Raw genomic sequence first — 27,616 nt, 5'->3', positions numbered from 1 at the left:
ATGGGAAAAAGGAGCTGATGATGCCTCCAGTTGGTCAGGCCTGGAGCGCGCGTGTTGTGTGTGTTGTGAGCGGCCGCGTTATTCCTCGCTGAATGCGTCGTATGGGTTGAATACCTCCTGTCCGTGCTTTGGACATGGCTTTGTCAGTGGATAGTCGGAGCACTTCTCGACGAGCTCGAGGATGCTGCTGTAGACAGCGGTCTTGCCCTGAATCTTGAATCCGACCACGCTGTTGCTACCATCCTCTATCAGCTGAATCCTGCGGTGTTGATCGTTCTTCATCGACAGTGTGAATGGACATGACTTTGGCTCTGTAGAGCTCAGACGGATCAAGAATGTACCATCCGACTCCTTCAACAGTCTAGCCGTTGCCTGTTCACGTGAGATATCTCCATGGAACCACATCCTTCCTGCCAGTTTGTTTATCTATTTGTTGGAGAGGACAAGGATGTTGTTAGCTCGCGAGAACATGCTGCCGCCAATCATCCAACTGAGACTTACATTATTGATTATTTCGACACCAAGCTGTGGCTCAAAGAATGAACCAAACCATTTCATCACCTTGTCGAATCGGTCCATTGTTACAACATGCTTGGTCTTTTGCACGGTGGCATGTGACTGCTGCACCAGCAGCTCCTTGAGCGACGAGTAGTCCAGGCCAGGCGTCTGCTGCACCGACTTTAAGGACTTCTCAAAGTCGATCCACTCCACCTCCTCCTGTAGCTCCTGCTTGGGTACCAAGAAGTGCTCCTTCCAGTACCGACGGCCGTCGTCAAACTCGATGGCGCAATCGACCAAGATCTCGTTCAGACGGAACAGGATCTCGGAGAAGCCCGGACGGCTGGGTGGCTGGTGATCCCAGCAGCTCTGAATCAGATGCTTCAAGCTGGGCAGTGTGTCGGCCGGGATTGGTGGTCGCTCCTGCTCATTGCAGACTGCGTTGTAGAATATATCGTAGTCCTTGTGATGTGAGTATGGTGCCTCCTTAGTGAGGATCTCCCAAAGAATGATGCCAAAACTGTAGACGTCTGCCTTCTCATTATAAGGGTTGCCCATCATAACCTCTGGTGCCATCCAAAGTGCTATAATTGATTGATTGAATGAGTTAGTCACACACTGATGTTAGGCCTGCTGTCAATCAATCAAACATACGTGTTCCCTTGGCAGCCTTGTCTTGGAACTCCTCGCCCTCCTTGATCTGACTGAAACCAAAATCTGTGACCTTGACACGAAGGTTGCTGTCGATCAAGAGGTTCGCTGTCTTGAGATCGTTGTGGACGATACGCGTGATTCCGTGCAACCAGTTCATTCCTAGCGCAGCGTCCTTGGCCATCTGCATCCTCCTGAACAAGCTAAACTCTTGCTTCACTCTGTCGTTGTGCAGCAGTCGCTCCAAGTCTGTCTGGCAGAGTTCGGTAACAATCTGCATCTTGCCGGCCTGTGTACAGGCACCTAAAAATAATACTACATTGGGATGGAATATCTTGCTGTGAAGCGTTAAGTGTGATTGAATGAATGAGTGTTAGTCAGTGCATGACCACGACCAGTCCACTGCTGACCATCGTCTCCGTCCGTGAGAACATACCTCATGATCTTAACTTCGTGTCTGAAACTTGTCAACTCGTGTAGATTCAGCTTCTGCTTCCTTGGTACCTTTACAGCGACCTCTTGTCCACGACAACGTCCTTGATACACCGATCCAAACGAACCTTGTCCAAGAAAATCGTTCTTCAAGTCGTACTCAATCTCCTCTGGCAAGATCTCTGGTGGTCCAGATGCCTGAATGAATGAATGAATGAATGGAGTGAGTGAATGAATGATTGAATGAGTGATTGAGTATGAATGACATTGACTTACCTTTCTCTTTGGTAGTGTATGATGATCAAACTTGGGAGATGAGTCGTGATAGTCGAGTGGAGTGTACTCTCCATTGCTCTTTCTGTGCACACGACTCGTGTCGTTGTAACCATTCTCCTTCTTGTGTCTTGGACTCTCGGGTGGCGTCTGAACATTGGGCGTTCCCTTGTTTGGTGTGACGCCAGGTGTGAATGTTGCCTTCTCTGGTTGATTGTTTGTGATTACGATTGCTGGAGGCGATGTTGAAGGTGTTGACGCATGGCTTGGAGACGTGTGATGTGAGTCATTTTGTGATTTCCTCTGTGTATGTTGTTGTTGTTGCTGTTGTTGCTGTTGCTGTGGTTGTGCATGTTGGTTCTGTTGAGCCTGCTGCTGCTGTTGTTGAGCGGCGGCAGCAGAACCACTCTTGTTATCGTTATGACTCTGCTGCTGTTGTTGCTGCTGCTGCTGTTGCTGCTGCTGTTGCTGCTGATTCCTTCTCTTGAACAAGTTGGAAAAGAATCTCCTCATTCTTGGTGGCGCTACGCAATCAATCTTTGAATGAATGAATTGATGAGGACCTGCTTGGATGGGTCTTCACAAACGTGTCAAGACAACTAAATTGTAAGTATTACTTATTACTTATTGACTTTTTTGCTAATAATGAATGAATGAATGATTATAACCCAAGTATTACTTTGAGTTATAACTAACTATTTAACAAAGGATATGAATATATGTATATGTTTGAATGATTATGATTGATATGATGGGGACTTCCAATAACCAACAAACTAGTTAGGACGTAAATGAGAGAGTGGATGATTGAGGGCAAACAAACAAAGATGGTGGGTGTTGAATGAATGAATGAATGAATGTCCGTTTGGAGGTCCAAACAAACATGTTTGTTAGCGCGAGGGTGGTGGAGGGAGGTGGTGTTGGTTGGTTTGGATCTATAATTTTTGAAAAAATGTTGTGTGAATCAGTGTCTGACTGACACTCAACGACGTGATGATGGATGAGAAGGTGTTGTGTTTGGAACCCTGGCTCTTATTCCCTGTCCTTATGTGAGGTGCCACAAGACAATCCAGAGTCTTTTAGAATGAATGAATGTATGAATGAATCATTGGATTGATCGGTCCACTCATTCTTTATCTGATCCTTTTTATCTTTGTTGTTGTTGTCTTGTTGAAGTTTGATTGATTGATTGATTGATCGATTTGATAAATGTACAAATATGATTGATATGATGAAGAGACAGGACAGAGGTATTTACTTGTTTACTGGTTTCGAATGATTGAACACCAATGATATTGAGATCTGTTTTTGATCAGAGATGTCTGACTGGTCTAGTTATAAATAAATAAATATTTGAACAAATAAATTTAGATGTATGTAATATGTATGTCGTATCGATTGGTCCTTTGACCCATGTAAACAAAGTAAACATGTTTTGATGAGGATAGATCACTTTTTTTGATCATTTTCACACCAACAAACAACACACAGCGAATCATTGAAAAGCTGATCAAGAGATACTTTTGCAAAATGGGAAGCATCCCCACCATTTCAAGGATTCTGTTCCGGGTCCCAAGAATAGATAAATATAAGACCCGGAACAGGACAGTGATTGACCATTTAAAGTACAGATAACGTGAACATGTCAGATATAACATTATCTTTGGGCAGTGTAATATTAAAATGGGATCTAATACATACATAGTTATTCATGAATTGGTTTGTTATTCTAGGACAACCACCTTAATGAATGTTAGCCTTGTGTCAACATGACATGTTACCAAATAAGGAGATCAAGATCATTTACAAGAATAACCCTACTACTTCTGTTTGGTGGACAACACTACAACAACAACAATTATTACTTATTCATACTTATACATATATTCAATAATAAATGGTAAGTAGTTGATGAGATGGTTGTTGTAATTAATTAATTATAATGTAAACTACTACAACCATTTAAAGGGGTTGCGTTGTTGTCTATATATATCATATCATATCATATCTTATCTATTTCTGGTGACAACGGTGTGTGTAAGGTTAATCAAAAGGTCACGGGGCTCAGACTGTGGCAATTGCATTAGACATTGAATGGCCTTGTTGCAATGCTCAATGGCCAGGTTGCGAGTGCGCTCAATTCCCTTGCTCTTGAAGACCATATCGCGTGCGCGCTCAACATCGCCGCTCTCTGAAAACTTCCTCTCGATCAGCGTCTCCAACTCTGGGAACTCCTGGGCGGCGAACAATACTGGTGCTGTTGCCAAACCCAGAGACAAGTCGACTGATGCCGGCTTGCCCAACTCCTCCGAAGACGATGTGAAATCCAATAAATCATCGACAATCTAAAGTTGATGAATGGATGGATTGATATTGGTCAGTCATCCTTCTGCAAGTAGGCCATCAAAACACCTGGAAAATACATACCTGGAAAGCCAAACCTAAATGCTTTCCAAAGTCTGTGGCGAGGTCTATCATGGCGCGATCAGCACCAGCTAGGACAGCTGTTGATCGACAGCTGTTTGTAATGAGTGACGCAGTCTTTAGATAAGTCTTCTTCATGTAGGCATCGAATGAGTTTCCAGCAGACTTGATCTGCATGAACTCTCCCTCAACCAAGTCGGATATGACTGTGGCCATCAACTCTGTCACTTCATGGTTCTTCAAACCTGCCAATATCACTGATGACCTGGAATGAGTGAATGAGTGAGTGAGTAACAAGGATGGATGGGATGATATGAGCCTGGAAGTACACATACCTTGCGAGCAAGAAATCTCCACAGAGAATGGCCAACTTGTTGGAGTGTGTATGATTGATTGATGGAACATCACGACGTGTGGCAGCATCATCAATGACATCATCGTGCACCAAACTCGCAGTGTGGATCATCTCGCAAATCTCTGCCAGACTGAGCTGTGTGGCGGAAGGCTGCACCTCCACGCCGGGCGTGGTGGCAGAGAGGTGGCCAAGAGCGCGTGAAAGCAGTAGGATAATGGTGGGACGAATGCGTTTGCCCTTCAGCTTGAAATAATAGGAGGAGATGCTGGCCAGCACCGGGTGCGTCTTGCGCAAAGGTCCGCTGCCGCGCTGACCGCTCCCACTGATGCCGTTGGTCACTGAGTCTATAATGCTGTTTGTCATCTGCTGCAAATCGCTCTCGATGATCTTGTACATGTTGCTGGACAGCTCGCGCTTGGCCAGACTGTTGAGGGGGTCGAGCAGGGCGATCTTTGGTGCGACTGGATCCACATTGGTCCACGAGCGAAGGTCTGCGCTGTTCTCCTCGATAATATACGACTTTCTGTTGATCTTGTCTACAAAGTGATTGATCGTGGACATGATCTTTGATTGTTGGGATGTTGACATGTTCCTGATATGTTGTTGTTTCTGTTGTTGTTGTGTGGACTGATGAGGTGACATTGGTGTGTTAGTGAGAAACTAGGGTGGGGGCCTTGATTGGGCTGGAATTATTCCAAACCACTTGGATACCTACAAATATTATATGTGAAGTTGGCTGGAATGCCTTGTTAAGGGTACTTGACGATCGCATTGCAATCGCCATCCTTGACATGTGTTGACCGGATATCATGTTTAATTGTTTGATTGGATATATATTGTTCAGGTATTTGGATGGGACGTAGGCTAGTTCTATTTGCTGCTGCTACTACTACAATGTTATAGTTGTTGCTGCTACTGCTGATGATGGTGATGCTCCCAATGATGATGACGATGTAAATCGTGACGTAAGATTGTGGGGTGCAATGTGTGAGATTGATCAGTCGTTAGCCTGGGCAACTTTAGTGATGGGGTGTGTGGTGATCTGTTCTTCGTCGTCGTTGTGTCTCGTTGTTGAGAACTCCTATTACTAATTAATCACACTGTTGTTGTTGGTTGACTAGTTTGTACACCTAATGATTGTGATCAACTGGACCTCGAGTCCTTGGAGGCACTGTCCTGCTCCCAGTCAAACACAAAACGAAACAAAACAATTAAACAAAATAAATAGGGAAAAATCTGATGTTGTGTGTGTTTCATTCAAGTGTGCCAAAGACCCGAGGCGGGGCTTGATTGAGGCTGGGGCTTCTACTGTCTTCCTTTCTTTGGTCCTGTTGGAGAACAATGTCGACATGAACATGCTATGCTGTATACATGTCATTTCCCACTTTAGGTTCCATCCAACCAAACATGAAGCGGCACGCAAGCAACACTTGACCAGGTGATGTAGACACGACGACAACGACGATCAGTTGTCCTTCTCCTTGAGTGACCACATGTGGCAGATGATAAAGAAGATCGAGAGCAGCAGGGTGAAGTGGAGCACGCGGTACAGTAGCAGGATGGCGTAGACGAGTATGAGCACGGACGCCGCGATCAGGACAGCGCGCAACAGGAACAGGTTGTTCATGTTGAGCTCGATGCGCGACAGACAGATGTGAGCGATTGCCACCAGGATGAACAGCTCGTACGAGTCAAAGATCTGCCACTCGAATGACAGATGCTTGATCCACACGATGAGGTTGGGTGTCATGATCATGCCGGCGAACAGGTACATCATGAACACGCTCTTTTGATAGCAGAACAGGTCGCGTTGTAGCCAGCTGTTGGACTTGGCCGACGACGCCGACTTCTTCTTGATGAGAAGTGTGTTGCCGCCAGCGGTGGTCTGCGCCGCACTGATCACCACTGAGGAGCTGGGCGAGACCAGCAGGAACAACAAAAAGGCGAGCAGGCCCAACACAGAGTGGAGGGCTACCACCAAGAGCGTGCCAACCAGTAGCCAGCGAGAGAACGACAATTGGAAGTTGCCAATATATAGTCGCGTGTTGTTGTTGGATGGCAATGCACGGCTAAAATATGATCGAATGGAGAATAGGAGATTGACAATGATGATTAAGAGTGTGAGCTGTGTGGAGAGGGAGAGGAGGATTGGTCAGTCAGCAAGGTATAGTTCCACAGCCACAGCCCAGATACGTACAATGCACACTGATGAGACAAAGAGGAAGGGGATGGACCAGAAGGGTGGTACCTGTTCCAGCATGAATGAATCGATGAAGGGGTCGGGGAACAGTCCTCGTTTGTCCAGTATTGATGGATTGGTATAGCCAAACATCTTGAACACTATGTACATGACAGCTGGAATCACAATAAAGAATGGAGCCAGCAACACTGATTCATCTCGCAGTGTCAATAGCAGACTTGGGAACTCATCTGTGATTGATCGTTGGTTAGTGCCTCGTTCAATCGATCAATCAATTGATTGCTTACCTTTCTTCCTCCATGAGTTCATCTGGGATGCAAACACCCAGAGGAATAGCGCGTAGGTTGTCGGGAACAATGAGAGAGAGTATGAGAACACTGTGGAACCAATGGAGCCGCGTAGGTCATAGGTGAAGCTGACCTCATAGGCGATGGATGGGTCTAGTATCGCCACGAAATGGGGATGCTCCAGGTAAACCTCCTCGAACTGTTCCTCCTCCTCCACGACGATTGCATTGTCAAAGTCGACCGACTCCATAAGTACAACCTGAAGTTTACCACGTTCATCGTTATGGGTTGCTGCCTGTGATTGAGGGACTTGGACTTGGACCTGTTGCTGCTGCTGGATATGTTGTTGATGTCTATTTACAATGTGCTTGTCACCTTCAAAGTGATTGCTAATAATATTGATATTATTAATGTGATTGAGTATGACCTTGGTCGTGCGTGATGATTGATGGAACTTGATGTTGGCCTGTGTGCAGTTGGCCACGAACTTGCCCTCCTCCATACTCCTCGGGATGTAATGATAGGTAATGGGGAGGAATACGGGATGGAGTGCTGATGCTGCAAGCGTCGGTTGGGTGGTTGGCTGGTGCTGATGCTCCGTCATCTGTGACAGCCGTACCTTGAGCGGATACTTGTTGTTGTAGAAAGGCAGGCTAAAGTTGACGACCATTGGATGCCCACCAGCGGGCAGTGTGTAGCGTCGACCATTGAACATGCCAACGGATGGCACGTCGATCAATGACTCTGTGGCATTGTAGAACTGTGCGTAGGCCACAAACTTTTGACGGCGTGATGCCTTGGGGAAGGCGATGAAGAGTGAGTGATAGTTCTTGATGTCTGTCCATGGCAGTGTGAGGTGTGCGGCCGGTGCTTCGACCTGTGAGGTCGACTTGGCCTGCGAGATGGGCGTGGGCATGGCGAATGCTCGATACGAGATGTCGACAGCCCTTTCAAACTTGGGGTCATAGAGAATGACAATGAACTCGCCCAGCGAGAGACTGGTCGTCAGAGCAAATGATGTTGTCGACTGGTCCGCACTGTTGTGTCTTGGCATGGCCCAATCAGCAATGCGGTAGTTGATATAGAACGCCTCGTTCGGGGACGAGGACGATGTGAATCGCGTTGTAGGCCCTGTCTGATAGTTGAGTGATGGTCGATGAAGCAGTGCCAGCATTGGTGCCTGTTCATATGGTATGCGCTCAACAATCTCGCCAATTGACTGCATGTCCTCCTTGGGCATTGTCTTCAACGACTCCATGTACTTTGAGTTATCGGACAACTGAGCGATGCCCAGTACTTCTGGGGCATGGCTGTGCATCACAGCCTTGAGTCGATCGAGTCTTGCCGTCGAGTCATAGGTGTTCTGCTTTGAGTTGGGATGTGCCAGCAAGAGTAGCGCTTCGACCAGTGACAGCACGACCTCATTGCACCAGAGTATGCACTGGTGGTCCGTCTCCATGAATACATCTGGCATTGATGTAGTGATTACAGAGAAGCTACGATCCGCACTAACAATACCGTCCAACGATGTCAGCTCTGACCTAATGAGCGTGTCCCTGTGACCGCCTCCAACAGACACAACGACAATTTTATCATAAACTGATTGATTGAGTGAGTCGGTAAGTTGGTGAGTGATCAGGGTGTCGAAAGGGCCGCATACTTACTTGGAGGAAGGTGTGTCAGCTCGCCCTTGTCATTGAACTCAAAGTGTCGCGGCTGTATTGATTCGCTCCAGTGACGATTGAGCTCATGGTAGAAGTGTGATGTGGACTGATGAGAGTAGATTGGAGCATTGCGATGTGATGAGTTCAATGTAATGATCGTTGTGACACTTCCATATATGTGATTGGGTAGCAGTACACTCATCCTGGCGACTATTCCACCCATACTATGTCCAATCAGTATTACCGACTGATTGAATGATTGTGAGTGATGTTAGCGTCTGAACAGTCACCAATCAATCATGAAAGAACGTCATACCGTTGGCTTGCTTGTATCTGTATTCATCTGTTGTTGCGGCTGTTGGTACAGGCCGAGGATGATCTTGATACATTCATTGACATACTCTGTTTCGTCGTACATTACATCGCCACCAAGTGCAGAGAGTTCCTCTTCAAAGTCCAACGTGAAGATATCCAACTCATTGTGAAACTCACTTGGCGAGTATATATGTTGCCTTCGTCGTTTCTTGTTGCCGCCCCCTCCGCCATTGCCACTTGGGCTGTCGCCAGCGTCAGTTGGCTGACGATTGACGATTGAGTAGGCTTCAGCGCCTATCGATCTGATCTGTTTGTAGCTGCCACTGTTGCCAGGTATGAACAGGACTGGCATGCCACGCAGTGACCTGCCCAGCCTTGAGATTGTCTGTTGAGTGGCGGCAGCGTTGCTGGCACTCGACACACTGGGTGCCTCACGATACAGATACAACTTGTAACGTGTATGATTGGTTGGCACCAAGTAATAGACCGGCTGCATATATGTCATTGAACAAGTGTTTGGATCGATATCAATAAAGATGTTCTTTATCGCAATGGCAAAGACAACAATCGTTATAACATTGAATGCCAACAAGTATATCCATTTGCCCATTGAGCAAGCATTGAATAACATCCTACTTGTATATATTATATATCTATAATAATAATAATAATAATAATATATCTACTATATTATCTTCTAACTCATCATCACATTGATGATCATTCATTCATTCAATCAATCAATCTAAAGTTGATCAAATCCACGACCACACACACACACGTTGCATTTATCCATCCTCTGATTGATTGATTGACCGACCACGTGGTGACTGACATCTAAATCATATATATATAAATATATATATATAAATATAATATATACTCATATCTTATATCTCATTATAAGGATGATATTTCCTTTGATGTACTTGATTGACCCTTTAGAGGTTGACCATGGTTCACCAAACCCAGGTTTGGTATCTCTTTGTTGTAGATTCGGAAGAGAATGGATTCTTCTCACCAATTTTCAATAAAAATGGGATGGTTTGTCCTACTTCAACTCAATTCTCACTTTTGTGAACACCATCCAACAACAATCACTATTATTCAATGTTCTCGAATTACTTGTATACGTAGAAATAATAACTAAAGTTAAATAACACATGTACACTCATATATCTTCATAATTATAATATATATACATCATCTCTCTTTTTAATTGTAAATAGTTAATATATAATTGTACATATATTTATACATATTCTCTCTATCTCTATCTATTTCTCCCCAACAACTTCAAGTATATATATAATATAATTAAAACGAACCTTCTTCCGCCATTCCTCCCCGTATCCGACGACCATACTTTACTTAAAGAGATAAAGAAAGAATGGAATCAATACAAGTGATTCTGTCTCCACATCCACAGTTGTTGTTAAGAATTATTAGCCATTTGAGCAATAATGCCGAACGTGAGAATGGCCATTACTTGCCATTCGTTGAGCAGATGAAAGCCTATCGATCAAGGTTTGAAAGCTTCAATCGTGATGTGCTCAAGTACAAAAAGACCGCCGCACTGTTGACGGAGATGGACAAGGAGTTGCAACGCATGGACAAGGACGACGTTGTCCAGCAGCAGCTCGACGCCATCGTGCAGCTCAACAAGACCCTCCAGCAGTCACTGCAGCAGCTGGAGCCAATGATGAAGACCCAGAGTGAGCAGATCAAGAATTTGACCGACTACCTTGTGCCACCCACCGAAGAGGTGTTCCGTGCTCGTGTCCTGGAGATGTTGGCCAAAGCATCTGTGGAGAAGGTACCAAAACCCTCAATGAAGACATGTGCCATTTGTCTTGAAGCTCCTGCCAACATCATGATCAAGAGGGCTTGTGGTCGTTCAACGTCCACAACAACTCCTTCAGCCTCCAGCGGCAGGAAATCAGTAGCATGCGAGAGTGCAACCTGTGCTTGTGGACCGACCATGTGCCAGGAGTGCATGATACGTCACTATTGGGTGTCATCCACCAACACTACCAAGTCATATTCAAGATGCGCCTGTTGCAGAGCAGAGTTCTGTTTGAAGGATATACACCTTATACAATTTGAGGAGGTTGCAGAGGATAACACAAAGGTCAAAGTGACAACCAAAGATAACAACAAGAGAAAGGATAGAGAGGAGGAGGAGGATGACAATCAATCACCATTGAAGAAGACTAGGAGTGAACATTCCACAACAAGGAGCACGTCTACTTCATCATCCACTTCCACATCGACATCAACAACAACGACGACGACACATCACAGTAGTAGACAGAGGAATGAACATCACAAAGTTGGAGACAATCAGTCAAATGTATATAGTATATTGAATCCAACCGATGACAATAACGAATCACTCAATAGCATATGTTCATCTCAATCAAACCATGGTCACGATAGTAGTTCACATAACAATCACCAACAACAACAACAGCAACAACACCAACCAAATCATCAAGAGCCAAATGAACATGACGAAGGCAACTGGTCACCTTTCAGACGACTGATCAATTTCCTAAGGTAGACAGACCACCATACCATCACCCACCCACCACCCGGCACCATCATCATTACGTTACCTTGTTATCCATTAGCCACCTATTATATTATGATTAAAGTTGGACACAACCGGGTCTGGTCTGTCTTGCTTGAGCAATGACATGACGCGAACTCCTAATCCGATCAATCAGGCAGCTTGTGTCTACTCCTCTCTTACTATCCAATCAGCCATGTGGGGTGATCACACACATCACCACAAGTGTTGTTCGGTCGTTTGTTCATTCATTGTGAACATGTGTGTAAGTGTGTGTGTGTTGTGGAGTGGTTGTCGTTGTCTCTGTACCTACCACTCCACATCCATCTATCGCAAACTCATTCATTATGTCTGTCAGTATGTGGAGCGGGGGTTATTATCCTTTAGTCGTGTCACGACATGACCAAATCAAGGTTAGAGATAGAGATAGTGAGATGGAACAATGAGAAATGGGGTGTTAACAAGATAGTGATAATATATATATATATACACTTTACAACATATTTGTATGTTATTGTAATAGTCACACACACATATAATATATATATTATTATTATTAATACTCATCCTTTATAATAATACAAAAACAAAGGATAGAATAGGAATAGAAGGAAGTGGAAGTAATTGATTCAACAACACTAGTGTTAATTATTTCCAAACAAGACAGAGATAGGAATCATACAGATAACAACATACAATCATACATATGTAGAGTAGTAGTAGTAATAGGTGATCCAACAGGTTAACTTGTGATGCGAGCTTATGTGTTTTGTGATAATAATTCTAAAGCTACAAATTGTTCATTCTCCCAACAACTTGAGTAAGTCTTGTACATGTTGAAGTATACCTAGGTTAAAGTATTAACATTCCTGACTTTCAATAGTCTATGGGTGGTAATACATCCACCATCCAAAGAGGAAAATGAGGAGTATAATGACCAACATACTCCAGCCTCAAGTAGCGTAGCCCAGAATTGTTCCCCAAGAGACATAGCTAAACATGATGCAGCAATGGCTACTGCATTAATTAGTTTCGACAAGAAGTAAGTTATAAATAATACTATTTGTCCAAGAATGACTCTAATATAAGTAATCATAACTAGACTTTATACATCTACACCTTCGAGTGTATCCCCAATGTCTATTTCCAAGTCAAAGAAGAAACCTCCAACATTTTCCGGATCGACTACTTCTTCATCTAGTTCAAGTTCAAGATCAAAGACTGGCTCGGGGCATTCCAGGGACTTGAGTGTACAACTTCCTCCGACTCCAACTTACCCAACAATCAATTATTCACATAGACGAGCTTCTTCGTTATCACCTCCAACACCTCCTCCACCTCCTCCCATCGCAACGCCTCAACCAACAATTAGTAAATCACAATTTGTACAACAAACATCACCTCCAGAGAAGAAGACTCATCGAAAGGCAAAGAGTCTGAATCATCATGATTCAGTCAACGACAGTCTAAATTACTTTGCTCAACAACTCCTATCCCTTGCCACGCCAAAGATCAAGTCGAGAAGGAACTCTCAAACATCGTTATCAAATTCAACATCTTCGACTTCATCTTTATCTTCTTCATCATCATCGACAACATCCATATCAAACAAAACAAAACTATCAACACCTTTACTCTCGCCATGTACACAATCAACCTCAAGTCCTGTCCATTCCAACATACACATGTCTGGTAATCCATTCGCGAATCCAAGTTCCCCAACTTCCACCCAAGATATCTATCCAGTCCCTATCGAATCTCCAACCGAGACAAACCCCAACAACAACTCACCAACAACATCATCATCAAATAAGAATGATACAACTACTCCTCCTAACAACTCGACTTCAGCATCAACATCCACATCATCCTCCAACAGTACACCAGGAATATTCAGTTGGACTTCTAAACTATTCAAAACAGTTTCCAGTTCAGCTTGTCGAACAAGTCCAACTACATCCAACACCTCATATCAGAACCTAGACAGGGAGGTAATAAATTGTTGATTGTAAACATTACATAGTTAGTATTACTGATTGTCATTGTCTTTAACTAAAGTTGAGTCTTGTCTTCAAGTAAATTTCTCAAACATCGTTTTGTCCAACTTCACACTCAATTGTCATCAATCTTGAACTTTCAATTCATTCATTTGTGTACTTACTATCACATAACAACCTGAAACAGATAATATTACATTATTTAACGACATATATACATCATATAAGATATCGACTTGATAAGCAATGAGTGGTAGAGGCGCGACAACACAAGTTGGAAAACAACAACAACAACAGAGAAACACAAACAAGAAACCAACGACATCATCACCAAAGAATACAACAACAACGACATCGACATCCACTACTACGACATCGCCAACTACTTCAGCTTTACAGGATAAGGATGCAGAGATTAGAGACTTTGAATCAAAGAAACAACAGGCTAATCTTGGTCTGGAACAATGTGAATCACTAGTAAAGAACACTCTGGGACATCTTGAGCGCGTGAAGGACATCGACCAGCATTGGGTCAATCAGGAGCATATCCAGATCATGTCCTTCTTGCCACAGGACAACACAAATGACAACAACGCCTCTGCCGATGAGGTGCTGCTCTATCTCAACTCTGACCTGTCACGTCTGCTCAAGATGCCCTACAAGCAGTTCTGGAGCCACATGCTGCTGAACAACTCGCTGCTGGACTTTCTGGAGAGCTTCCTGCGCTACGCCAGCCGGCCATACACCAGGATCAATCTGTGCGGCAACATCTCTGCCAAGCAGTTGGGCAGCCAGGACTTCCGTGACTCTAAGCACATGCTCGAGCGCAGAGTGATGGCTGTTCTGACCAAACTCTCGATGCAGCAAGAGAAGAATGGACAATATATTGGACGCGAATACTATGCCAAGAGCATATACAATCGTGGCCTGTTTGATGTGCCCAAGATGATTGACATCTGTGCTCTGTACGGCAGTCGATGTAAAGAGCAGATCAGCACCATGGTCCAAGGACTCTTTGACATTCAGCCTCACTACTATGACGACCTGAGTAAGACCCCAGCCGTCATTGCTCGCTCACTCCAAGAGCTCAACCAGACAATCGTTCAAGTCGTAAGTCATTCACTCAATCATTCAATCACTCAATCAATCACTTGTGACTGACGATCATCCCTCCCAGAACAATATCGATCTGATCAAGATTGAGGATACATCAAGTTATTTGTTGGACATTGTGTATAGTGTCAACTGCTTCCTCAAGGTCTTCCCAGCAGGCTGCCATTCATTCGAAGAGGATGAATCATTCATTCCCCTGCTGGTCTACTTTTACGAGCGTATTATACCCATCTATGAATGCGTGATTCCCTCACCGCAGCTCAAACAACAGTTGCAGCCAATTAAGTCACACATCATCTGCATCATTCACACGATCATCAAGCACTGCTACACGAACAAGATGGATCAGATTGCACAGGGTCTGAGTGAGCCTTGCACCCAGTGCAACAAGCGACAACAAAAGAATCAGAGACTGACTTACTCGGTCGTGTCCAAGGGTCTGCTTGACTTCCTCGGACGACTGACTGAGCAGAGGGACTTTGACAAGACACATCGATCCAAACAGTTTGGAACATACTTTGATACCATCACCTTTGGCTCAATCCTCAATGACTACGAAGACAAATCAGCATTGTCTAGCAAGCTCATCAGTCTCTACAGTCTGGATGACACTATGTAAGTTTGTCCACCTTACATATCTTTGGAGCGACTGACTGACTGACATGACGTACTCCCTCCACAACAGTGACAGTGTTAGATTGTCCTACTTTGTCAATATGATGGGCAAGCATTTGCCAAAGGACAAGCCACAGCCTGCCAAGCAACAACAACCAGCTGTAACAACAACCTCCAAGGCTGAGCCACAACCAACAGTCTATGACCTGTCGAATATCACACAGATTCAGGACATCTTCCCAGACTTTGGCGATAAGTTCATCTTTAGTTGTCTCAAGTTCTTCAATGACAATGTGGAGACGACCATCAACGCATTGTTTGAGCAAGACAGTCTGCCCGCCCAACTCAAATCAAAGAACAAGAAGGAGACATTCGCCAATCCATCAACACCTCCTCTCGCCACCATACCATCACCAGTCCAATCAACATCAACTACATCAACCACTTCAACATCAACTACCACCACTACATCAACATCAACGACATCAACATCAAGGACCAATGATCTTGGTGATGTATACGAGATGGCAATGGGAAAGAGGTATGTTATGTATAGTTGCCGATCACTCAGTTACCCAAGAGTCTAACGCATATGCCCATCAAACATTAGATCTGTGGAACTCCCTCTTCACATGTCCAACAGCATCAAGTCATATATTACCAACTACGACTATGAGAACATGTACGACGATGAGTACGATGACTCACTTGACGCATTCCTTGGCGTTGGTGTACAGGATGGAGAGAGCCTGAACACAGAGGAGCAGGACGAGAAGAAATCAGAGGAGAACGCGCCCCTCACCAAGAACACACCATTCGCCAAGAACGCAGCGCCATTTACATCCAAGAAGAACCCAAGCGCCAAGGCATACGCAAGCAAGAACCATCATCGCAAGGACAAGTCCTTGAAGAAGACCATGGGTGGATTCAACAATCAACCTAGTTCTGGCAATTAAAGTTCATCAAAGGGAATCGATAACATAGCTTCCCTCTGATCACTCAGTCACTTTATTGGCTAGTTCGGAAAGAGTTGATGACAACAGCTTTGACACCTCCTTGACCTTGTCTTGAGATATCACGCCAGGTTGCCATGTGATAGATGGACGCAGTCTACCATTCAGCGACACACAATTGAATGACAGTACACTGCCATATACATTGCTGCTCTGTGCAAATACTGCAGATTGTGCCTTCCATTGATCGTCTTGCTTCTGGACCAAGTTCCACTTGCCAAGGTCGCTCAACTCGATGCTTCCACTTCTTCCCATTGGTAGCTTGTGCTCCCTGCTCCACCAAAAGTCATCCCACTTGGCAGGATTCTCGCCTACATACTTGAGCATGTTTACCATCTTGACGTCGTTGATTGAGTTGCCAGCCAGCTGAGTCTTGTACTCTCTGCATTGTTGCCAAAACTTCTCTTTGAGGCTTGTCAATGGCATCTGCCACACCTTGTCAAAGGCCGCCACAAAGTTGCCCACCTCCTCGATGGACACTGGTGGCTCACAGTACTTGCGCGCACTGATTGGTGTACATGTCTTGATTGCAGTTGTTGAGGCATCACCGCCGAGTGTCTCCAGAAGTGAAGCTACTGCAGCCACACACAATGCAGCGTGTATAGTCGTGTCCTCTTTCTTGCATGCAACGTTCAATCGTTCCACAAGATCATCTTCAAGTTGCACCAACTCCACCAAAGTCTGATGATGTGCTCTTACGGCATGTGTCTCGCCTGCCCAATACGTAGTATCAGTCCATCTCTTGATGAACGATGGTAGCAATAACTCCTTGAACAACACCGGCACCAAGTCTGTAATAGTAGGATGATGAGGTGTTCTCTTATCGAATGGAGGTTGAAGTGGTGGTACACTTGTTGGTGCAATGATAGTCGATGTCGATGTTGATGATGTTGATGATGAGGAAGTATCATTGATACACCTCAACAAGTGAGTCCAAAGTATTGATGTACTGACACCATCTGAGATGAGATGATGTACCGACCAGATGATAACGAGCTCATTCGGTCGCCTGTCATCTACAAGTACATGAAGGTTCCATAGGGGCACTGACTGATCTCTTAGGTCAAAGTCACTGCTGACCTCATTGGCAAGATGTAGTTGCAAAGCATCTTGATCACCAAAGTCAACATTGTGAGTGACCTTGAGCACTTGCAACAGGTCGAAAGAGCTGATGTTTGAGAAGCTTGGTTTGTTGCTGGCAATGTCCGAGACGACCAATGTCATTGATGGAATCTCTTGGCATAGCTCAGTGATGGCAGGTTGAAGTATAGCCACTAGATACTCTTGATTGATTGTCTGGCCAGGTGATAGTGGAGTCTGAATTGTCAACTGACAAAGTAGACAAAGTTTACCATAGACATCTGCAGTTTGTTTGGAGAGTTGGTATCTCTCCATGAAGCCCATATCCCTGCTTGGATACAAGGTATTATTACTAATATTATTAATACTCATTATCTGTATCTTTGAAGGGGTTTGAAAGAATGACTCCAAGATGGTCATGTCGGCAAAGATATCTTTTGAAAAAGTGGTTACAACTTCCAACTCATTTGCAACATTGTGGCGCCACAAGATATTCAAAGGTCTGGACATATCTTGAAGGGCCTAGAAATGGAACTGTCAGGATACAATGAATTCACCCACAACAGCCAAGATGAGATAGTCTAGATCTCGAGACATTGATGGGAGATGTGGATGCATTTCGTTTCATATTTATTGCTTTAGTGCCTTAGATAAAACCTTGCCATGTTGAGATTAGTTTCCTTTCCCATTGATATTCCAATGGTTGCAAGATATTGGTGTAACTTATCCTTACCAAGCCTAGACATCTGGATTATCGTCTTTCCTTTTAGACTTTCCTTGAGTTTAGCTGTGACAATTGCTGGATTGAAATTCAAAAATGATATGCATCCGCCAGCATCGGTAAATAGAGCCGTATTATCGTCGTACAGCCGTACGATGTCCTTAAAGGCCGGCATCTTGACCTTGCCACAACTTGGAAGACGACGACTTTAAGGAATTGCAGAGTTATTGTCGGAATCAACTTGAGCAAAGTCAAGAGAGAGCTTGGCAAACCCTCACTCATTTTGTCTAGGTGTTTTGCTTGATTGATTCGGATTGTGAGGTTGATATTTACAAGGGAGTCATGGTTTACCAAACATTGAATCAGATCCAGAAGAGCAAGATTTTGAGGGACTGGTGTGATGGGCAACTGTGAGCTCTTTAAGACAACTTAGCAGTTAGGAAGAAAATGGAAATTACTTTTGGAGAATGAGAAATGAGGGGAAAGAATTGACAGTGATGTAACCGATGGGATGAATTCGCTTGAGAGATATTGATTGAAGTCATAACCAAAAGTCAATCGCTCTACAGAGTGCGGAATATGACCAACCTGAATTGGTTGGTTAAACTTTACCAATTTTAGATGTCCTACTGGCGACGGTATGTGTCCAACTTGAAGAGGTTGATTGAACTGTGTCAATGATAGATGTGTCTCTGATTGTGGTATGTCTCCAACTTGAAGTGGTCGATTGAAATTGATTAATGATAGCTGTGTCAAGGGTATATTTCCATCATGTATAGGTTTAGAGAGGTCTGATATGTCTGACCATGTGGCTGATGATGGAATTTCAAGTCCAATCCACTATTGGCGCCAACTGTGTGCCTGAACGTTGGGTAGCAGATGGCTCACCTCGCCAAAGATGTGTCCGACGAGATCATTGGAGGGTTCATATTGGCGTTGCTGTTCGTCCCTTGATAATTGTCCATTCATTGAAGGTCAGGTGAATAGTTATTGACCTACTCACTTTCTGCAACGATTCTGGTAGGAAGTTGGTAGTGTTGTCAACATCCATGTCTTTGAGTGAGCGGGAGAGAGAATACTTGTAAGGTAATATTATTGTCAACAGATTCATACTTTGGATCTTTTATTGATTGTTGTTGTTGACCCTACCTACTTACACCTAACCACCTCACATTGAGGTTGATAGGCGTAGTGGATAGGGTTGTGTAATAAGGTAATGAGTGAGTGAGGTATGGGGAAGAGGGGAAGGTCAGGGGTCATCATTGGTAGTAGTAGTAGTTGTTTGTGCGTGTGTATTATATAAAGCAACGATGATGATATTGATGACGATGATGATGAACCATTGCATTGAACCAAAGGTGCAGCAGGCAGATGCACTTAACGAAGGAAGAGGATCTCAGATTWACTTGGGAATTGGCCAGATGGTGTCGTCGATGACACACTCCAAACCGTCGCAAACCTTGCGGACATCCTTCATGACGGGGATGACGCTGGAGCTCAAAGAGAAGGCGTGCTCCTTCTCGTTGTGTGACTTGGATGCCTTGACGGCGGCCATCAGACGGGCGTTCAGCTCGACCAGCGAGTTGATGTTGTTGACCAGGTCGGCAAGCATGTTGATCTGGTGGGTTGGCAGTGGCAGGTTCTTCTGGCTTTGGACGAATGGCATGACGGCGTTGAGCGACTCGGCAACGTTTCTCTGATGCTTGATGGCGGCGGGCAGCACGATGGTCTGAACCATGTCGTACAGGGACTTGGCCTCGATGGTGATGTTCTTGACGTAGATCTCGTAGAGGATGTGCTGACGTGATTGCAACTCAACCTGGGACAGGATTTGGAATGACTCGAACAACTTGATGTTCTTCTCCGAGTTGAGGCTGGCGAGGGCCTCTGGGGTGGAGGGCAGGTTGGCGAGGCCGCGCTTGGCGGCAATGTCGCGCCACTCCTGGCCGTAGCCGTCACCGTTGAAGATGACTCTGTTGTGCTTGGACAGGATGTCCTTGATGACGTGGTTGAACGCCTTGTTTGGTGTGCTGTGGTTGGACAGCTCACGCTCGATCTCAGTGCGGATGAAGCGCAGGGACTCAGAGACGATGGTGTTCAAGATGATGCATGGGAAGGCGACGGCCTGGCTGGAGCCGACCGCACGGAACTCAAACTTGTTACCAGTGAAGGCGAATGGTGAGGTACGGTTGCGGTCGGTGGAGTCACGTGGCAGGGGTGGGAAGGCGCCCACACCGAGCTTGATGTTCTCGCCACCCTCGTAGGCGGCGTCGTTGGTGGTCGAGTTGATGATGTCCTGGACGACGCGGTCGAGCTCGGCGCCGAGGTAGATGGAGATAATGGCGGGTGGGGCCTCGTTGGCGCCCAGACGGTGCTCGTTACCAGTATTGGCGACGGAGGCACGCAAGAGGTCGGCGTGGATGTCGACGGCGCGGATGATGGCGGTCAAGAAGCAAATGAAACGGGCGTTCTGGGCTGGGGTCGTACCTGGGTCGAGCAAGTTGGAGCCAGTGTTGGTGGCGAGCGAGTAGTTGTTGTGCTTGCCGCTTCCGTTGACACCCTCGAATGGCTTCTCGTGCAACAGACAGACGAGTCCGTGGCGGATGGCGGTGGCCTTGAGCACGTCCATCAACACCATGTTGTGGTCACTGGCGACGTTGGCGCGCTCAAAGATTGGGGCAACCTCGTACTGGCCTGGAGCGACCTCATTGTGACGGGTCTTCAATGGCATACCAAGTCTCCACATCTGCCACTCGACGTCCTGGATACAGGCGACGATTCTAGAGTTCATAGTACCAAAGTAATGGTCCTCGAGCTCCTGTCCCTTTGGTGGCTTAGCTCCCAACAAGGTTCTGCCACATTGAATCAAATCTGGTCTGGCGAGGTAGAATTGTCTGTCGATCAAGAAGAACTCCTACATTAGTTGGTTGATTGATTGAGTGTTTGTTAGTCATCTGATTGATCCTGTTGTCTGTGTGTCGGGTGGGGTGGGTGGAATAGTTCCGCTCACACATCACACTCGCTCGCTCATTGTCAACATACTTGCTCAATACCCAAGGTTGGGTAGACAGTCTTGTAGTTCTCCTTGAAGATTGCGGAGAGAACCTTGACGGACTCCTCAGAGACACGCTCCATGGAACGGAGAAGTGGTGTCTTTTGGTCGAGAGCCTCACCGGTCCACGAACAGAAGGCGGTGGGGATGCACAGTGTGGAGCCATTCTCGTCCTTGCGGATGAAGGCTGGCGAGGTGGCGTCCCAGACGGTGTAACCACGGGCCTCCCAGGTGGAACGCAGACCACCCGAGGGGAAGGAAGAGGCATCGGGCTCACCCTTGATCAGCTGCATGCCTGAGAACTCGAGCAAGAGACGCTCGTCGCCTGGGAAGATGGAGGCGAACGAGTCGTGCTTCTCGGCGACCAGACCGTTGAGTGGCTGGAACCAATGAGTGTAGTGAGTGGCGCCACGCTTGATGGCCCACTCCTTCATTCCGTTGGCAACCATGTCGGCGATGGCTGGGTCGAGTGGCTGGCCAGAGGCAATGACCTCACGGATCTTCTTGTAGCAATGCGATGGCAGGGTCTCACGCATGGCGTTGAGGCCATAAGTGTCCGAGTCATAGATCTCTGTCAGGTCCTCAGCGGTGTTCAGCTTCTGGCACTCTGCCGCCACTGGCACTCTTCGGTCGATGGACTCGATGATCTTAGCTCTACGTGTGTTGGCAAAAGACATCTTTTATCTGTGTAATAATATGATATTTGTTTATAATACTAATTAGTATGATACTAATGATACTAATATTGATTGATTGAATGAATGATTGAATGAATGAACGAACAACACAAAGAGTGATCATCAAATTAAATGGGACTGTGGTGATCACACCCTCGTTCGCTCTCGTCGCTTGATTCACACACTCACTCACTCAAACATACCCATAATCACAACAAGTGTGATCATGATATGATGATCTTCATTCGTTTGGTCAGTTAGGTCAGATCATGTGACCGGTCCACTTTTTGATTGATAGAATGAATGATTGATTGAATGAATGAATGAATGTTTGACTGAAGTTTGGCTTTACTGAATGAACCATTGTTTGAATGAATGAATGATTAAGATACATACGTGAATGTGTATATAAATATAAATATAAGTAGATAAAGTATGAATGGATTCGTTTAGTGAATGAATGTTACAATCTACTCTACAACGTACATAAACCAAAGTGCACTCTCTGTGTGTCGTTCATTCATTCATTCATAGCATAGTGTGTGAGTGTGGGGGGATATCAAAGGTCCTCGTTCGGTCGGGATGAACCTCCCACATCCACCTGACCCCGTCACAAGTGCGATCCTTGCATCACCCGAGTCCCTATCACTTTCTCCATCACCTGACTTAGTTAACACTTTCGAAAATAAATATAATATAATTTTTTAAAAAATCAATTAATAATTTGATGGTCCCAACAACCGAATGAATCATCCTTGTTGAGGTCGGTGGTCCATTGACACTGTACGTGTCGTTCAACGGTATCGGGGGTCACCTAACGAGACAGCACTATCCTAAATAGTATTACTCAAGCGTGTCATTACACATGCCTGGCTGCATGCCACCGGCTATCAACATGTCTTCCGATTCTCCGCGAATGTCCCATTGATTACCATTGATTGCCATTGCATGGTTAGACATCGTCGTGGCGTCGCCAATGTGTACCACTACACTATAGTCTTGGTCAATGAATGATTGATTGATGCGTAACCTGTTTATTTGTTCGAACTGAATGACTGAATGATGGATGTATATATATACTACTACGCGCTTGATTATAATAATACTACCTCTCTCTATTACTTATATCAATTTCTTGTTGTTATCATCCTTGTACTTCCTCCAGAAGATGAAGCCAAAGACAAAGATGGCTTGGACAAAGAGGAAGTAGGACCAGAAGCCAAATGTAGTCTGTCGTTCAATGGTGGATGCTATCTCGTTGGCATTCACCTGCAGTGTCGATGAGATCTTTTGAGTGTCGCGCGACGTCAACTCCACCATACCCTTCAGTCCATTGACATTCTGTGTCAGCTGCTGCAAGGTCTTGGAGATGTCCTGGTCATTGTTATTGATCCTCTGATTCACTGCTGCCTTCATATCACTGATGAGCATCCTGTTCGTGAGTGATGGATAGGTGGGTGGGTGGATGGTTAGTCATTGGCCGGATGATCGCGAGAGCCACGTGGACACGTACTTTAGGTCGGCGAGCTCCTTGTGATATTGTTGCTGCTTCTGCTCACTTGATGAACGGAAGGAGTCAAAGTCCTTCTTGGTGACGACGTTGGTTGCGAGCAGGGTGACGGCTTGGCCGACGTTGTGGACTTGCTCTCTGACCTTCTCGACGGTGTTCTTGGTCTCGGACTCGTCCACTGTGCTGTGAAGAGTGTGTACCATCTCCTTGAGGATGTCCACCTTCTTGATCAACGATGGCACCTGCTCTTCGACTGGAATGTTCTCACGCTGAGTCTGCTGATATTGTTGTGCCTGTTGTTGGACCTGTTGTTGAGCCTGTTGTTGGGCTTGTTGGGCCTGTTGAGCTTGTTGTTGGAACTGCTGTTGTTGTTGCTGTTGCTGCTGTGGTGGCACCTGTTGTTGTTGCTGCTGCTGCTGCTGTTGTTGTTGCTGTTGCTGCTGTTCTTGTTGCAATTGTTGTTGCTTCAACTCAAACTCCCTCTGTTGCTCTCTCTCCCTCTGCTGCTGACGTTGCTTCTCGTAACGACGATAGTTGTTCTGGACATCAAGTGATTGAGTGGTGAGAGAGTAGATGTCGTGGTTGTCTGTGTGTCGAGTGGCGCGATGGTTAGCGAGTGAATGAGGTGGGATGAATGATTCGATGACATACCATGCAGTCCACCAGTGGCGGCAGTGACACCAAAGCGATAGTTCTCTGGCAATTGGATTCTGATCTCCTTGACACACTCGTCGAATTGACCAGAGGCGGTAGTGTCCAACGAGACAGAGATCATTCCATTGTTGTATCTAATCTTGGCTTTAGTATTCTTTGATGGATTCCTAATCTTGCTTGTACAGCCTCCCAATCTCAAGTTGACTCCATCCTTGCTTGTGTCAAAGAATTGGTTGCCATCATTGTACACTACACTGATCAAAGGATTGTCTCCCTACAACATTCATTCACGTGATTGATTGATTAGGTGAGTAGGTGAGTGAGGGTATGATTGATTGTGATCATGATAAAACATACATTTCCATCATTGTCGAATGTGTCAAAGAAGACACCGAGTCCTTTCCAGATTGACTTGAAGCCAAAGACGTTGGTGTCGTGGTTGTCGGGGTTGTGGTTGAGGTCGACGTACCAGAAGGCAATGCCATCGGCACCAATTCGTCCAGTGCCACTGATGCGGAACTCCATGGTCACCTCCCAGTTGGTGAGGTCGACAATCTCGGTGTTCCACAGATTGCCGTAGGATGACTTGACGTCACCTGTCAGTCTGATGTACTCCTCACTGATGAGTGTATCGCCCTTGATCTCCCAATATGGTATACCAGATGCTGTTGCAATAAATGGTGCACGGAATGAGTGTTTGTCCACTGGTCTCTGTCTAGAGTCGCCATCCGGATAAGCATTGATTGCTGCCACCAACGTCATCGCAACGATGGATACCAACATCAACCTTGATACTAATGATGTTCGCATTATTGATTGATTGATTGATTAATTGTTTGTTTCAATACTACTAGTTGTCTATCTAAGTTTCACACAATAACTAATAACTGTCGAGATGTCACTTCATGCATTCATTCATTCAATCATTCAAGACCTGCTGAGTCACCCACACTAACTCAGACCAAACATCCAATCAACACCAACTAACTAATGAAAGGTTGTTTTGAATTGACACCACACTGGAGATGAATGAAGAAAATTGAAGTTGTGTTGACTTGGACATTAACAATGAAGTTCATTTCAACTTTGATCATTATGGTTTTTGGACCAATAATCTAAATAATCTTGGTTCTGCAACGAGAGTCGAGTTCCGTGTTCCAAACGAAACGTCAAAAATGTTAAGGTTATACTGTGTTCCATCAATCTGAACACTGATTACATGTGAATTCAAAGTTCTATAAACAAATATATTTGTATTTATATCCCCATTTACAAACATTAATGTTTGTTTGATGTGTTGGAACGTGAATCGGAACACATTAATTATTATCTTCTCGTGGCTCACACTTTGAGTTCGTGAACATCCATCCAAATTAAATTGTTGTCCCCCGACACTCCCACCTCAACCAACACTCAACCAAAGTGTTCAATCTAATCTCATTCATTCATATATTTCAATCATATCATATATATATACATATAATATATATATATAATAGTAATCATGACACATGGAACATTAACAATCGTTGTACTTGGTGCATCTGGTGATCTTGCCAAGAAGAAGACTTATCCAGCAATATTTGGATTGTACTGCAGGAATCTATTGCCAAAGGAGACAATCATCTATGGTTATGCTCGTTCTCATATCCCACTCGATGAGTTTAGAAAGAAGATCACTTCAAAGTATGTCTCGCTCGAATCATGTGATTGATTGATTGATTGAGTGCACATGGATTTGAACAACTCGCTGACGATCAATGCCCCTCCATTCATGAAGCTTGAAGGGAGATGCCAAGATGAAGGAGGAGTTTGGTTTGCTGCTCTACTATCACAGTGGTGCATACGATCAACAGGAAGCATATGACAAGTTCAATGTCATGTTGGATGAGTCAGAGGCAAAGTTCACAAACAAGAACCACAACAGACTCTTCTACATGGCCATCCCTCCATCAATCTTTGTCGAGGTTGCCAAGGGTATCAAGTCATCCTTGATCTCCAAGGTATGGATTAGATTGCTCGATCGTCCAATCAATCACCCGCACTCACTCATTCAATCAATCATACATATAGTCTGGCTGGAGCAGAGTTATCGTTGAGAAGCCTTTTGGAAGAGACTTGACTACTTCAAGACACTTGATCGCGGAGCTCAAGCTGTTGTACCAGGAGAAGGATCTCTATCGTATTGATCATTATCTCGGAAAGGAGATGGTGCAGAACTTGATGATATTGCGTTTCGCCAACGCCGTCTTTGAGCCACTGTGGTCAAAGTCGCACATTCAATCGATCTCCATCACGTTCAAGGAGGACATTGGCACTGAGGGCCGTGGTGGCTACTTTGACAGCTTTGGAATCATCAGAGACGTCATGCAGAACCATTTGATGCAGGTGTTCTCCTTGGTAGCCATGGAGCCACCCGTGTCCTTGACCGCTGAGGACATCACCAACGAGAAGGTTAAGCTTCTGCGCTGTGTCCAGAGACCACTGTTGGAGAACCTCGTGCTCGGACAATTCACCAAGAGTGCCGATGGCAAGCATCCAGGCTACCTTGATGACGAGGGAGTTCCAAAGGACTCGCTCACCCCAACGTTCGCCTCACAGGTGTTCTACGTCAACAACCCAAGATGGAGAGGAATTCCATTCATCTTGAAGTGTGGCAAGGCTTTGGACCAGAGAAAGACCGAGGTCAGAATCCAGTTCAAGCGTCCAGACAACTTCCTCTTCAGTGACCAAGACTGTTCCAGGAACGAGTTGGTCATGAGAATCCAGCCCGGTGAGGCTGTCTACCTGAAGTTGTTGACCAAGAAGCCAGGTTTGAACAATGTAAGTACCCTCATCCTTGTTCGTTGTCTGTCTTGAAGCCCTCGACACTAACATGTCTCTCAACCTACCCTTCCTAGGAAATCCAACAAGCAGAGTTGGACCTGTCTTACAGCCAGAGATACGAGGATCTTGACTTGCCAGATGCTTATGAGCGTTTGATTTTGGACTGTATCAAGGGTGATCACAACCTGTTCGTTAGAGATGATGAGCTTGATGTCGCTTGGCAAATCTTCACTCCTCTGCTCGAGGCAATTGAGCAAAATAAGATGGTACCAGAGGTATGTATAGACCTTGTAGCATTCGTAGGATAGTCATACCGTAAGCTAACATCCTGTCCATTCCTATTCCTTAGAAATACGCCTTTGGCTCAAGAGGACCAACGTCTGCTGATGAGTTGTCCAGAAAGGTCGGCTATTCCAGATCATCTGGATACGTGTGGAGACAATCAAAGATCTAAGCAACTGGCTAGCCTTGCCTCTTGCATCCTCGTCCTACTCCTGACGCCAACCAACCCTGCCTGCCACCAATTTGTCACCTGCTCTCCTGTTCCAATCATACAAGAGACAGTCCCATAGCTCCTGCTTATCCATTATCACATCACCTCGCTCACTCTACTTCCACCTTGATACATATACATTAACAAACAATAACAAACACTTCAATGTTGGAACTATAATACTACTAACCTAG

General features: G+C 45.2%; 8 protein-coding genes across 8 annotated transcripts; 3 read left to right on the top strand and 5 right to left on the bottom strand.

The window, feature by feature from the left end:
* Positions 1-78: 78 nt before the first annotated feature.
* On the bottom strand, positions 79-2,367 carry SAMD00019534_060780 (hypothetical protein; the record flags this gene model as incomplete). Its single annotated transcript, XM_012898676.1, has 5 exons — positions 79-426; positions 502-1,082; positions 1,153-1,487; positions 1,586-1,779; positions 1,858-2,367. 5 exons carry the CDS (start codon positions 2,365-2,367, stop codon positions 79-81), a joined length of 1,968 nt encoding a protein of 655 aa, XP_012754130.1.
* A 1,496-nt stretch (positions 2,368-3,863) lies between these two features.
* Positions 3,864-5,293, bottom strand: SAMD00019534_060770 (hypothetical protein; the record flags this gene model as incomplete). Its single annotated transcript, XM_012898675.1, has 4 exons — positions 3,864-4,199; positions 4,282-4,543; positions 4,614-4,772; positions 4,803-5,293. Coding segments are annotated over 4 exons (1,248 nt in total), but the record flags the coding sequence as incomplete, so codon positions are not given.
* An 808-nt stretch (positions 5,294-6,101) lies between these two features.
* Positions 6,102-9,766, bottom strand: SAMD00019534_060760 (hypothetical protein; the record flags this gene model as incomplete). Its single annotated transcript, XM_012898674.1, has 5 exons — positions 6,102-6,758; positions 6,831-7,063; positions 7,121-8,719; positions 8,785-9,031; positions 9,101-9,766. Coding segments are annotated over 5 exons (3,402 nt in total), but the record flags the coding sequence as incomplete, so codon positions are not given.
* A 723-nt stretch (positions 9,767-10,489) lies between these two features.
* SAMD00019534_060750 (hypothetical protein) lies at positions 10,490-11,662 on the top strand (the record flags this gene model as incomplete). Its single annotated transcript, XM_012898673.1, has 2 exons — positions 10,490-11,452; positions 11,573-11,662. The coding sequence occupies 2 exons, from the start codon at positions 10,490-10,492 to the stop codon at positions 11,660-11,662; spliced, it is 1,053 nt and encodes a 350-aa protein (XP_012754127.1).
* A 2,252-nt stretch (positions 11,663-13,914) lies between these two features.
* SAMD00019534_060740 (hypothetical protein) lies at positions 13,915-16,352 on the top strand (the record flags this gene model as incomplete). Its single annotated transcript, XM_012898672.1, has 4 exons — positions 13,915-14,778; positions 14,846-15,396; positions 15,467-15,937; positions 16,007-16,352. 4 exons carry the CDS (start codon positions 13,915-13,917, stop codon positions 16,350-16,352), a joined length of 2,232 nt encoding a protein of 743 aa, XP_012754126.1.
* A 42-nt stretch (positions 16,353-16,394) lies between these two features.
* SAMD00019534_060730 (hypothetical protein) lies at positions 16,395-17,861 on the bottom strand (the record flags this gene model as incomplete). The annotated part of the gene is made up of 1 exon (XM_012898671.1): positions 16,395-17,861. A coding segment is annotated over one exon (1,467 nt), but the record flags the coding sequence as incomplete, so codon positions are not given.
* A 1,745-nt stretch (positions 17,862-19,606) lies between these two features.
* SAMD00019534_060720 (hypothetical protein) lies at positions 19,607-21,942 on the bottom strand (the record flags this gene model as incomplete). The annotated part of the gene is made up of 2 exons (XM_012898670.1): positions 19,607-21,124; positions 21,253-21,942. Coding segments are annotated over 2 exons (2,208 nt in total), but the record flags the coding sequence as incomplete, so codon positions are not given.
* Positions 21,943-25,607: 3,665 nt separating this feature from the next.
* On the top strand, positions 25,608-27,383 carry SAMD00019534_060710 (hypothetical protein; the record flags this gene model as incomplete). The annotated part of the gene is made up of 5 exons (XM_012898669.1): positions 25,608-25,789; positions 25,884-26,106; positions 26,177-26,926; positions 27,004-27,204; positions 27,279-27,383. 5 exons carry the CDS (start codon positions 25,608-25,610, stop codon positions 27,381-27,383), a joined length of 1,461 nt encoding a protein of 486 aa, XP_012754123.1.
* Positions 27,384-27,616: the final 233 nt, after the last annotated feature.

The sequence above is a fragment of the Acytostelium subglobosum genome (genome assembly GCF_000787575.1).
Source record: "Acytostelium subglobosum LB1 DNA, scaffold: scaffold11, whole genome shotgun sequence".
Classification (NCBI taxonomy): Eukaryota; Evosea; class Eumycetozoa; order Acytosteliales; family Acytosteliaceae; genus Acytostelium; species Acytostelium subglobosum.
The sequence above is the reverse complement of the archived record's forward strand: the minus strand, read 5'-3'. Positions and strand labels throughout refer to the sequence as shown.